The sequence below is a fragment of the Zalophus californianus genome, chromosome 12 (genome assembly GCF_009762305.2).
Source record: "Zalophus californianus isolate mZalCal1 chromosome 12, mZalCal1.pri.v2, whole genome shotgun sequence".
In the NCBI taxonomy this organism is placed as follows: Eukaryota; Metazoa; Chordata; class Mammalia; order Carnivora; family Otariidae; genus Zalophus; species Zalophus californianus.
In genome coordinates this window covers 86,385,889-86,399,639 of record NC_045606.1, presented here as the reverse complement: position 1 = coordinate 86,399,639, position 13,751 = coordinate 86,385,889, and the positions used below count along the sequence as shown (strand labels likewise).

The 13,751-nt window shown below is 41.3% G+C and overlaps 1 protein-coding gene across 4 annotated transcripts in view; it reads left to right on the top strand.

Annotated features, from left to right (window-relative positions):
* Window positions 1-13,405, top strand: part of CHCHD3 (coiled-coil-helix-coiled-coil-helix domain containing 3) — a 266,148-nt gene extending 252,743 nt beyond the window's left edge. For 2 of the 4 annotated variants that reach the window (XM_027574541.1, XM_027574538.1), the window contains 3 exons: window positions 1,591-1,726; window positions 10,419-10,485; window positions 12,685-13,405. In XM_027574541.1, the coding sequence (XP_027430342.1) occupies window positions 1,591-1,726; window positions 10,419-10,442 (160 nt within the window). In that variant the 3' untranslated portion in view covers window positions 10,443-10,485; window positions 12,685-13,405. The remainder of the gene's footprint in view (window positions 1-1,590; window positions 1,727-10,418; window positions 10,486-12,684) is intronic. The other 2 variants (XM_027574540.1, XM_027574537.1) reach the window with 1 other exon arrangement.
* Window positions 13,406-13,751: the final 346 nt, after the last annotated feature.

Genomic DNA, 13,751 nt, shown 5'->3' with positions numbered 1-13,751 from the left:
TTCCTTAGAAGGTAGTAAGAAGTAAATTCCCTCAGGGACCAGTAACATGGTTTCCATTTCAGTTTTCTGTACAAGCAAAATATGTATCAGCTTAGTGTGTTGGATAAAAGGAATGAGACAAATCGTCACCCAGGGGTTTCCTTATTGATGAGAAATATTCCCCCTATATTCTCTAGGGTTTTTTTTTTTTTTTAGAATCCATTTAATATAAAATAATGCTATTTCAAGATCACTACAGAAATAAAAAATTTAAATTGCAAAAAAAGAACTGATATGAAAGACTGGAAGCCTCTTGTACTAAACAGAACTAATTTGAAAAATATGAATTCCTAGATTAAAAGTGATAATATTATGTATTTTTTCTGTGTATGTTTAGTCCTTATAATTCAAGTTCCTCTACCATCTTAACAAGGATATTTCCTTTTCATTGGTATAATTCATTTGGTTGATTTTATTATCATCTTTCAAGTGTATATTTTAAGATTTTTGGAGGCATTTATGTTTGGTACTGCATATTCACAGAAAGCAAATCTAACTAAAATCTGAGATTTGTAAGTATAATTAGTAAAATTTTAGCCCAGAAAATTAATAAATGTTTTTTCTCCATGCATTTGTATTCTCAGTAGTTTATTGCATGACTTCTATAACAGTCTTTACTTCTTGGGATTTGCCTCCTAGTAGATGTAGGCTAGTAAATTACACCAGGTTATGGTGTAGTCAGTGTTAAGTGGAAGGTGAAAGAAGTGGCAGAAGAAGCTCATACAGGGTCAGTGGGGTCGCCAAAAAGAGAGTAGTAGAGTCCACCCTCAATGGAGAGCTAGTGAAGCTGTCTAGAGAAGGTTACACTTCAATACCTAGCTCAAATATTGAAAGATGAGTACTTATTTTCTGGATATATAGGAATGGGTGGGAGTTTGGGTACAGGGCATGTCCAAGATCAAGAGAAGCATGAACAAAGACATGAAGGGACATGTATAGATCAAACCCTGAAAGTGGTTTGGTGAGGCTGCAGCAATTAGGGAATGAAGGCTGAAGAGTAGGTGGAAACCTGATCCAGAAGGACTTGCCTGGTTGACCTTGCATTTTGTTTAGAAAGCAGTAGGGAGAGATACGGTCTCAGATAATATGTGTTAGAAAGAACCTTCTGGAAGGCAGGAGTAAAGAGGCAAAAACTAAAAGATTAGAGGGCTTTGCCTGATTCCAGGATAAAAGTGATTATGAATTAATGTAATGACAGTGAATATAGAGAAAGAGAACCATACTGCATTATCTCGAACTTTGCAACCTATTGGTTGTGGGCATGAAAGAGAGAAGTTAGGGCTCTCAGGTTTTTGATTTGGCTGACTGGGCTGAAGAGTATTGGCACCATTCACCTGGTTTAGGTATATGTTTGGCTGGGAATGTTACAGTGTCCGGAGAGGCTCATGGTGGTATCAATTACTGGAACTGATTTCATAGAAATCATTTTTAGAAACTTTTTTCTATACTTGCAACATTTATATCTTATTTAATGTTTTATATACTCTTTAGCCTTGATCTTCATTCTGATTGAAGACAGTTTGTCTCACTGGTTCCTGTTTTTGTTTTTAGGCGGTATGAGTTTCATCCTGTCTGTGCTGATCTGCAGGCCAAAATTCTCCAGTGTTACCGCCAGAATACCCAGCAGACCCTCAGCTGCTCTGCTCTGGCCAGCCAGTACATGCGCTGTGTCAATCAGGCCAAACAGGTGGGTGTGCAGGCCCTGTTAACGGGGGCACCAGGAGAAAGCAAGCCCAGCATCATGGGGCAGAGATAAGGACTGAATAGGCTAATGTTAATGGAAGAGCTTTATAAGCCAAACTAGTCGTCATCATCAAAAATTGCCATAACACAAACTGAGGGTTCTAGAGGGGAGGGGGTGGGGGGATGGGTTAGCCTGGTGATGGGTATTAAAGAGGGCACGTTCTGCATGGAGCACTGGGTGTTATGCACAAACAATGAATCATGGATCACTACATCAAAAACTAATGATGTAATGTATGGTGATTAACATAACAATAAAAAATTTAAAAATTGCCATAACAAGTCCATTAGTTAGTAATCAACTTCCATCCAGCTGGTTGTGGGAAGAGCCCATATTCTCCTTGTGTTTACCTCATTTACTTGCAAGAAAGAAAAAGATTCTTACTAAAACAATATTTTTTTCCAGTTGCTTTAAACTTCTGTCCTTTATGATAATTGTGTCCTGAAGGCCATTGTCCCGTATTTCTGGGCCAATACTCAAAGCCAGCAAAGAGGAAGGATACAAGTTAAGGGTCCAACAGCTTAGGGTCTATAAGCAGCAAGTAGTTGTGCAGAGAGCCTGGTTTAGAAACACAAAAAACAAACAGAAAGCTAAAACAAAAAGCCACCTTTTGCGTTCCATTCAGTCTTCTACCAGTTGGTAGAGCCCACTGGATTGAGCAGGGAAAGGGAGGCCAGAGATGGGATTTAGGCAACACTTTCCATCACTTTTATGTACCGCAGCCATACTCTTCTTTTGACCCTCCCCCCATTCCAGAATAATTCGATGTTCACAGGACATGTGTTTTCTCGAATTCACGTGCTTTAGAAAGCTAATGATAAACCCTGAAGCAAATGATCAGTTCTGGCAGGTCACATAATTGCCTAGCATTTAACTGACTTAACAGTTGGATGTAGGTTGTTCTGACAGACAGAAATTGTTAGAAACCTTGATTCTTTCTGCTGACAAACTCCCTAGAGTTGACCTTCTGACTCAACTAAATCTAGTGTTTGAGTTACACAGCATGCCTTTCTGCAGTCTAATTTGCTGTAGTTACAATAAAACCACTTAGTGTAAATTTCTAACACTCTATAAATTTCTGGTATTTATGGGAGGATTGGTTATTGTCTGTGTAGCTGGAAAGTAACATCAACACTAGTAGAAAAAAACATAATCAAGATTTATTAAAAGCCCATGTTTTCTTTAAAAGCCTAGTGGCTTGAGGCTTTCTTCTGTTTCTTGCTTGTAGCTCCAACTGTGTAATTCCTAGTAGCATGCCAGTGATTCTTTTCTTTAAAGGTCTTTGGTAGAAGTAATGTTGCTAATGTTAACTTAGTACACTTTATTTGTCAAAGACAGCTTCTGATATGCTCTTAACAAGTCCGAACCTTTAATACTGATACTAACTGAAGCACCTGGGACCTGCAAGCTGACTCATAGATTTTTCTAACTTGATATTAGTGCCAATTGAGGAGGGGGTAGTAGTTAGTGCAAAGAACGGCTGTGACAAAGTGTATGTTTCTATGCTGGTGTCTGAGAAACATGCCTATTTGCACAGTGTGATTTGTAACATTACCAAACTGGCAACTGCAATGTTGTGTATGGAGTTTCGACTTCACCCTATCTGGGTTTTGTTGAATTGTTTGCACCTAGCCCCATGCTATCAGTGGCATATATTTATAGAATAAAACAAAGTTACTTTGTAACAACATCAAATATGCCACACTGTGCAGTAGGGAATTCAAATTGGGCAGATCTGGGTTTGTATTGAAGCTTTGTCTTTTACTAACTCTGTGACCTTGGGTATTGATTTTTCTCTCCGAATTAGGGTGATGTTATCCCCAGTATTGTGGGGATTACATTTATATAAAGTATTTGGTAAATCTTATTTTTTCCTTCTTCCCTCAGTTGTGTTATTTCATGTTGAAACCACTAAACAGATCATCCCAAAGCGCCAAATTATTACTAGTGATTCCAAAAGAGACCCCCCTGCCCCAATCTGCAACATAATTTAATATCCTTCCCGTGAAGTGTGTTTTGAGGTACCTGTTGTTTTCACAACTCATATATTCAAATATTAGGGAGCATATAACACCAGGTAATAATACAAAGATAACTGTCCACAAAGTATTTTTACCCTAAGATGGGCAACATTGTAATGGGCAAGAAAACAAGAAGCGATAATACCTTGTATTTCTATAGTACTTTAGATTTCCAGGTGATTTCACATTTATTCTCTCGCTTGTTTTTATGACAACCTGAGATGTAAATAGAGATGGTTTTATTTTCATGGTTTTACAGTTGAGAGACTTGAAACCCAGGGAAGTCATGATGGTAAATGTAACAACTAAACCAAAATATACCTACCGTAAAAACAAAAAAATTAATGGTGTTTAGTTTTTGAGTTGGTTGTGAGAAGAGACAGCCATTATCCACTAATACAGAAATAAGGCAATGAGAGAAAATGTCAACGATGATCATGAAGTGAAGAGAAAAGCATGAATATCAAATTAAGTCGTAATGGAGACTAAAGGTAATAAATAGGGAGGTGGGATTATAAAGGCCATGGACAAAGGTGCAGCTCAGCTTTTAAGGTGCCCTCTTTTAAGACCACACCAAAATGGCCACAGGGGGTTGATACCAGCATTTCCTGAGCACTTTTCCTCTCATACCACGTTTCCCTTTTTCTCAGTGTGAAGTTTGTCTAACCTTGTGACCCCTGACTCTGCCCGTTGTTAGAAGGGGCTTCAGCTGTATAGTGGTTCTGAGCGTCGTTGCAGCCCGTCCTGACCAGTCAGCTTCCCTTCTGTGTTCCTTTGTTAAATCCAGAGAACCATCTAGACATGCTAATGTAGAAAATGGTCAACATGACAACAACCCATTAGGTCATATTGTCCATTTCCGGCATAGTGCAAGAGTTTTCCCCTTGGAATAATTCCAAGAACCAAATCCACTCCACTTTTAAATGACTCATAAGATCGGGCTTTCACTGGTTCCCTTGAGGCACTGTTCTATAGACTAATAGATTTTGCTGATTGGAAAATCTCCGGTTATTCCTTAGCCTTGTTTTTCCTTTCTTCATCCATTTACTCATATCAGTCTTTCTTCAGCTATTCTTAAATTCCTCGTGGGTTGATAGGAGACATGTAGACTGTTACTTCCAGTATATTAAGTTATGTATTCTTCATAAGGGTAAAGAGGTAATAAATTGCTGTAATTATTATTTCTAAGACTTAAAAGCTACTGGCTAGCTGTATGAGGTACGGCTTTTAAAAATGTAGGAGGACATCGATTGATAGACTGTGTCTTTTATTTGTCATATCTGCTTAGCTTCATAGCTTTCTATAAACTCCCCACGATTGAATTACCTGTTCTTACCATGAAAACCTGATTCCTATTCAGATCTTGGTTCACCTACCTAACAGGAGACTACAGAAGGTGGGAGAGAAATGGGAAGCCAGGGATATTTGCCACTAGTGGACCAAAATGTACCCAAGTTTTTTTATCAAAAGGTGGGGAAAGGATAGAGAAAGGGTCCCTCTCAGATCTGCATTGCTCCATTCCCTGAACATCCCACTGCCCTGATATTTTCTTGCAGCATCTGGCTGCTTGGCGGGTAGCATGCTTAAAGGGCAACTCGAAGCATTCCAACTCTTTTCCCAACCCTGCTGCTGACAGGATAGTACAAAAGCTGGCTGGATTCTGGGCAAACATTCTTTGTTGCCTGGAAGGTAGAGTTTTGGGGAAATACTGTAGGTAACATTCCAATCTAGTCATGGTGACCTGGGCTTCAGTTTCTTCTTTGCTAAATTACGGGTTTGAACTAGGTGATCCCTGAGGGCCTTCCAGCTGTGATGCTGTGGGACTAATTCTACTTCCATGCATGAGAGCAAGAGTTTGTGTGCACAGGAACATGACGCACGTCTTTGAGCACATTTCAGTCAAGAGGCATCTCTAGTGTAGGCAGCACCCCTGCTTTGGGGACCTCCAGCACTTGTGCCTCTGCCTCTTAGATTTTTCTGTCCGCCTTAAACTTGTACTTCTGGTTTTCCTGTGTGTTGCCTGGCCTCCCACAGCTATATCGCCTTTCCTTGAAGCTGATGCTCCTGACAGCCCCAGGGAATCCAAAGTGGCAGAATGAACTAGGAGGGGGTAAAAACAGTTTCTCCAAGGGCAGTGTACTGAGAAACAGCTGTTTCAGCACTGCCTGGCAGAATGTAGCCTGCCAGCTAATAAACTCCATTAGAAAATGTAGGCTGTCTACCTCTAGCCAGCCCTAGGCTCCCCTGTTCTACAGTGGCTTTCATCTATCCTCCGTGGATCGTGGGTGGTAAGGGAGTGTAGAGACAGAGCAGGAAGCCACATCAGAAGAGCCAAGGAGGGCCTGGGACTAAAAGCAAGGGCCAGACCCAGGAGATGCCTAAGGACAGAGGTCAGTGTGGAGCCTAGAGTCAGATGACAGAGGCCAGTCAGGAGAAGGTAAACCATCATAGAAGTTTAAATCAACAAGGGAGCAGTGGGTCAATAGCCAAGTAAGCAGCTCAGTTAAAGGAGGGATCTAAATGAGGACATCTTGTAAGCGAGGCAGTGCCTACCTTAGGCCTATGCTTTCTGCTGGTATCGTTGGGGAGATGAGAACGTCACCAAGTGGTAGTGGAGAGCGTGAGGTCAAGACCCTGGTAAATGAAGCTAGATCTTAATATGAAGTTACTTCAGCCCAATGCTAGTGCATTCAGTTCTTCATTTCCAAAATGGAAATGATACTTCCAGTCCATGGGTAACCCCCAAAATAGAAAACCTGAACTAAGATCAGGGCATATGGAGGGATTTTCTATGGCAGGAAGTGTCAGCCTTCTTAAGGACATTGCATTTTATCTCCCCTGTGATCTGGGTTTGTGTTAGATGAGGTCTCAAATACCTCCCTGTTGTCTAAGTGTGAAGAAGGTCTAAAAACACAGTCGTCATTGTTGCTTTAGAAATCAGCATTCTTGAAAGAACAACCCAGTGCCAGAGCAAGCTGTATTTTGTCATTGTTTTCAAATGAATTATAAATTACATCCAAATGATTGAACAGAGTCATAGGCTGTTAGAGCTAGACAGACCTTAGAGATCGTGTGACCTAATCCCATCTTTTCACCTGGAAAAATTTGCACTCACAGAGGGTCAGTGATCTGTTTATGGGACAGAGTCCAAACCAGAATAGCCCATTCCTGATGCCAAACCCAGCGTGCTGTTTTCTGTAATATCAGCTGTCAAACATGGGTGAACATCAGAATCAGCTGGGGAGCATATTTGAAATGCACACATCTGGCCCCATCCCTGGAGATTATGGTTCAGAAGGTCTAAGGTTGGACTGGGACATCTGAACTTTCAACAAATTTCCCAAGTAACTCTGTGCACAAGAGTTTGACAGACATACTCTAGAGCCCATTGGCCTAACCTGGATTAGAGGTCTTCGATCTTTCAGAGACCCTGCTAAGTCTCTGTTTTCCCTTTTCGGGAGTTGAGGACTTGCCACTACCTGTCACTGCTTCTCAGGTCTGAGCCATCTGGCAGAGGTCTCATCAGACAGACCCTGGGAACTTGTGTTTCAGCCTCAGGAACAAATTGGAAGAGGTCTTGGACAGAGGGTGGGAGCCCCTTAAAAAGAAGTTATTTTTTCCCCTCCTGTTGCCTCCTTTGAAATTGTAGGTACCCCTGGGTGAGGAGCCATGCCTGGTTTTCATGGGTGGGAGGGAGGAAAGAGGTATTGAACCAAGGTAACACGGTCCCCTGGCCAGCTCACAATTGTGACTAACCCTCCCTTGGCTCTGCTACTCCAGTCACCCTGTTTCCCTCTCCTGAGTGACCACAGGGGCCCCTTTCTTGATGTGTTTGCTTCTGATGTCCACAGACACCCACCTTCAGGGAGCACAGAGATAAATCAAGAAGGTTAATATTCTGGGAAGACCTATGGGAACATATTTTTATTGTGTTCAAAGGCTTCTTTATCATCATCACCTAGTGACATTTATTAATGGCCCAGCTGGGCTGCTCATACTCAGGATGACATGTTCGTGTTCCACAATACATTTCCCGTCCTTCAGTGGGGTGGCCCTTCGGACTTGGAGTCACATCAAAGCAAACTGAATTCCAAACTTTTACATGTGTTATCAGCCTCTTCTATCATAGGGAACCCTTAAAACCTCTGAGAGTAATCATTGCTCTATGACATTTTCTTTTTTTTTTAATTTGGGTTTAATAGAATAAATATTACAATGGTAATAGACTCCTTTTTCTTAATAGGCATTTCTTTTCTAGTGCTTATCCTTCAAGAGTTAGAGCTGCAATATGTTCGTGTTTTGTTTGTTATTGCAGCATTTTGTGTAAACAGTTAATTACTTGTAACTTAATTTGAATATTACACAGAGCATTTGTCAGAGAAGGTATGAAACAGATCCAGGCATAAAGCAGGGAGCATAGAGAACAGCACTGGCTGTCCAGGGAGAGACAGCGAGAACACAGGAAGTTAGCTAATCAGATTTGCAGGTGGTCAGGAGTCATGCTTGGTGCACAGGCAAAGCTCTCTTTGTGCTCCTCCTAAATTGAATTTATTGATTACTTTTGTTTCTGTCTCTCCTCTCCTCATTGTGTCTTCACCACTCCCTTGTCTTTTACTCTCCCCACTTTTCATGTCCCTCCTTGGGAAAAACTCAGGTACACCCAGACACATTCCCATTTCAGTTCTCCCCCGTAAACCCTCCTGCTTCCATACTCAGCTTTGTTAGGGCTTTTGAAATCTTGGCAAGATGCTGGGTGAGCTCAGAGACAAGCACTCTGAATAGTATCTTAAAAAAAAAAAAAGTATGTTTTTCTCTTTGTGATGATTGTTTAGCAACCCAGGGTTGCCGTAATTCCTCTTCAATACATTGAGACATCCAGTAGCTGACACATGGCTCTGATAGTCAACCCCTTCAAGAAAGCTATAATTCAAAAATCAGTTGATGAGATTACTGTGTAACAAAAATATTTGAGGAAAACAGTGAAGATCATTTTAATAAATGGAAATGGCAGGCAGTCTGTGGTCTTCAGAGGCCCTGCTCTTGTCTGATACTGTGAGCCACCAGTCGTTCCTTCCTCGGTGGCCGGAATCAGAGAGACACTAGAGGACGGAGCAGTACGGATGCCTGAGCCATTCTCTCCTTTTGGCAATTTACCCAGCTCTTCATAAAAGGGGTTTCTTTTTTTTTTTTTTTAAGATTTTATTTATCTATTTGACAGAGAGAGAGACAGAGAGAGAGGGGACACAAGCAGGGGGAGTGGGAGAGGGAGAAGCAGGCTTCCCGCGGAGCAGGGAGCCCGATGCGGGGCTCGATCCCAGGACCCCGGGACCATGACCTGAGCCGAAGGCAGACGCTTAACGACTGAGCCACCCAGGCACCCCCATAAAAGGGGTTTCTGCAGGCCCCCTGTACGTGAATAATGAGCAAATGCAAGGAATTTCTTTCTCCACATTAAGATTAAGTGTTAGCAGTTCCTTAAATGAAGGGAGCAATTTTTTATAACTTGCAGATCTTCTCCCTGATTCTTTGGGGAATTTCCTATGTTAATTTATGCAGTGTTAAATTTATACAGTGTTGAAATTCAGCCCCAAAGCAGCTACTTACAGAACTGATACAGAGACTGTGGGAGAACCTATAAGGTGACACTAAATGACACAGACCTTTCCAGGCCTCAGCATCCCTCCAGCCAAAGGTCATTGGGCCTGGGTTTTGAGTAGGTTTTATTGCATAGTTAGAAGAGTAATAACAGAGTATTTTGCCGATTTTTTTTTTTTTTAATTCAGCTTGACGTATTTATTAATGTCTTTGACTGAGTGAAGAGGTTTTGTATCACCTGTGCCACCCTTTGGTGGCAACTGAGTGCAGTTTACAACATGGGTATAGACTGGCCTTGAGCCTTCCCTTGTTCCTGTGACTTCAAGGAGCCCCTGTGCATTAGCTGAACTGTTGTGCTATCTTTGAAAATCAGAATTTTAATACATATAGCAGGCTATTCTGTGAATGTAGTGATTTCTCTGTGTTTTATATTTGCTCAGAAGTGTTCTGTTAATCTTTTCATTAGACTGGCCCACTGATCTTCAAACCAGCCAGGGCCTAGCTTGTCTACCTCAAAGATTAAAGAGAGTGTGATACTCTTAACATTATATAATCTGGCTGGAAAATTACCCTTATATATTTGGTTGGGGTTACAGAAAGAAGAATAGTAAAAAGATTCCCTAGACTCTCAAAAAAAAAAAAAACACTTTTTATTGCTTTAATTGTATTGTGGTCACTATGGATTATTTTGCAACATGTGACACATAGCTATCATAACCATAAGACCTAAACTATAGAATAAGGCACAGCCATGTAATCTTGATCAGGCAAATAATAGCTTAAAGTTCCCATTGGTATGTTGAAGAAAGTAGTGAGTGTATAACTCCCAAAATGCAAAATGGCATCACTCATAAACTTATAATTTTCTTTAGTAACTAAGTGCAGATGGGCCAAGTATAAATCTACTTTATACTGACTTCTATTTTGTATTAACATATAATGTGGTGAGATGGTCTATATGTCTGGAATTCATCATTTCCTGTCCAAATAACTGGACACACGGTTGTTGTCTCACACAGATCAAGCCACAAGAGGATAAATGAGACACTATGATACTGGGACATTGTCTGGTCTGACTCTTACATCGTAGGTGCTCAATTTTCATTTTTTCCAACAAATACAGAGCATATGTGAATGATGGGTTTGAGAGAAATCTCACATTGTGGTGTTTGTTCTGTTAAGACAACTCTGCTGAGCAAAGTCTTCTGCTTTATCTGCGTTGTCTTTCCTTTTTTCTCTAGATGCACCTGGGTTTTCTAATTTACTTCCTCCTTGAATGTATCATCTCTTGTGACCATTTCTGTGTGTGTTTTCTCTAAACTAGTTTGCCTGCTTTTGTATCTGGTCCTTTGTGCCCTATGTACATGGACTTCGTAGCCGCTTATAACCATGGCTAAGTTGGGGTATGTGCCTGTCCTGTGCTTTGTCACCAAACACGCTCTCTTACTTGTCCTTCCACTCTTTCCGTTCTGCCCTATTATTTCAATCATTTCTCTTTATCTTTTGGCTTTAAATCTTTATCTCTAAAGACTGTTGACATCTCTTCCCAAGGCTGTAACTTCCTTCTAGACATTTCCATCTGGGATTTCTTATACACCCAAAACTTAAGTCCTTTCCCTCATTCCCAAGCTGACTCCTCCCCCTGACTTTTCCATTTTTCTTGGTGACACCACCATTCTCCCTGTCACTGAGGATCACCATACCTTAGGTCTCACCACCTCTGTTTTTCTAGCCAGGTCTTTTATGGCTCTATTTCTCATTCCCACCCTTGATTCCTAATCTGCCTCTGCCCTGGTCTTCTTGCCTCCAGACTCTCATCTATTGGATCCGTTATGCCAAGGATGAAGGGTAACCCTCCTAAATGACATTTTCCTGTTTAAAGACATGTGTTGGATTCCCAAGTTTTTTCCAGAGACCAGCAGGTTTTTTCCAGAAAGCCAATGGGCTTTCACTCTGGGCCCTTCGGACACTCTTTTCCTTGGTACATCCTTGATACACCCTTTCCTTTAGTTAGGCTGGTCTTTCTCCTCTGCCCCCCATACATACTGGGATTGCTCCTACCTCTGAATCCTTGCTGCTGCTTCCTGCCCTCACCCCTCCCCAGCCCACTCCTGGTCCTTCTATCTAGATTCTGAAAGACTCAGGGAGATGGTCTGAAAGGTCCTATTAGGAGCCTCCTCTGACCACTCCAGTTCTAGAGAGTTCTCTTCCTCTGAACAAGTTAGAACAACTCGTCTTTTGAACTATTACCTACTCTGGAACGATACCCAAGAAACTGGGAAACAGAAGGGAGGAAAAAAATTACTTTTTTCTTTTGTTTATCTTGAATTTTATACTGTGTGTATGTATTACTTATTCAGTAAAATTAATTTTTAGCATATATTTAGCAAGTATTTTTTAAAAATAGCGAATTACTACATTATATTATGCCTTAATTTTCCACGGGCCTGTGTATTGGTTTCCCCATAGCACCTCATTCAGTACAATGATTAACCTAGTAGGAGCTCAGTTTAAGAGCTGGGTGAATAAATGGCTGAAAGGGTGTGAACAGATGAACTATAGGCAACCTTGGGCCTGACCTAGCTGCCTCTTCCTGAATAATTTCAAATCAAAAGGGGAAAGCATCACTTTTTGTCTTTTAAAGATTCCTGAGAATGGAGAGAATATATCCCCTGCCCTGGCTAGTTATAGAGTTCTACTCTGATAGTTGAGAACTCTTCCTGTTTACCCTCCCCACACACCCCCAGTCACAAAAATAAAGCAATTTCAGAATAGATACGTATCTTTGTAGCTCCATCCAGCATTACAAGCTCATGAACATCTGTGTTCTGCCTGGAGTGGGCAGAGGTTTCTGGGAGAGATTCTTGCCCTCTCGGAGCCTTTGGGGTTTAACCTCTACTCCACCCCACCCCCCACCCCTGTTGCCATGACAGTAGCTTCACCCCAGTCCCTGTGGCTACCAGAAATACTCCCACACATTTCCAAATGCCCCTCGTGGAGAGCATACATGTCCACACCCCCCAGTGATCCATGCCATGCTCACTCTTGAGTTCAGCTTGGTATGGTGGCGGGGGTGGGGGTGGGGTCATTTGGAGATTATACATGATTAAGCAGTGGTGTTCATTAAAAGTAATAATATTTTGAGACCAAGAAGCGCATACACCTTGTTTTATGTGTTTTTGAGTAGATCTTTGAAAAGTAATACAAATGATACTAAATAGTTATTGCCATTCTGGGGATCTCGCCTTCTGCTGCTAAAACTCATGTTTTCTGTTTCTCTTGCAGAGCATGCTTGAGAAGGGAGGATAAAGTCAACTTTTAGAACAAGCAGAACTCCTCAACGTTAATTCCAGAGGCGGAACATTTTTTTTTTCCTAGTAAGAAAGTAACCCATTTAAGGAGAAGACGATTAAAGAGAAGCACCAAAGAGCAGATTCAGCTGAAGCATATCCCAGTTGATCAACTGCAGTTTGAAAAGCCAAGGCCTAGATCAGGTATCAGCCAGCAAGGACACACTGCAGTGTTAGTCAACCCTGTTCATGATGATTAAAAGAGAAAGGCAGACCTTTCTACCTTTTTAACTTTCTATTCAGCTTTCTCTTCTCACCAAGCTCCAGGGTTGGGTGAATCTTCATTCCAGCAGAGCTGGGCTTTGGGGGTTGGGATGGGGGCGGGGAGAGGGCACCAAACCTCCATCTCAGCCCAGCAGTGCTGGGTGCAATCGTCTAGGCTCTGGTGTTTTGGTTTTCTCTTTTTGCTTTTCTCCCTTGACTATATAAGAGCTACTTCATTTTAACTTATTATGGTGATCATATAAGTAAGACAAAACGGAGAGAAAAATGTACCTCTTTTACTGGAATAATGTTTATGATTACAAGTGAAATAAGGCATTTTTTATCAACATAAAGGCAACCTTGGCTTATACCACCTCTTCTTGATCATGAATACTGACATCTTTACTGCACTCACTATTAATAATAAATATATTTTCCGAAGAAGACTGGCATTGCAGCCTGGGGCCTCGTGTATTCCTTTCGTTGGGTTAGATGGCTATGCATATGGAAATTGAGTTGATTTATATTGTTATTAATTTGCACATGGGCCATACCTTTCCTCTAAAAAGCTCCAAAGCACTTTGCAGAGCCTCAGACAGGCAAGAGATACTTAGAACTTGCCTCTCAGCTAGGTAGGATTCCGTAAGATCTCTACAAATTGCCTGAACCTTTCTGTCTTTGGGATGACTTAAATCACCCTGCCTGGGGCAAGAACTAGACTAGATAAGCTTGGTTAGGAATGTATGACCGTGAAGTACTACGAAAATGTTAAAAAAAAAAAAAAAAAAAGCAACCCTT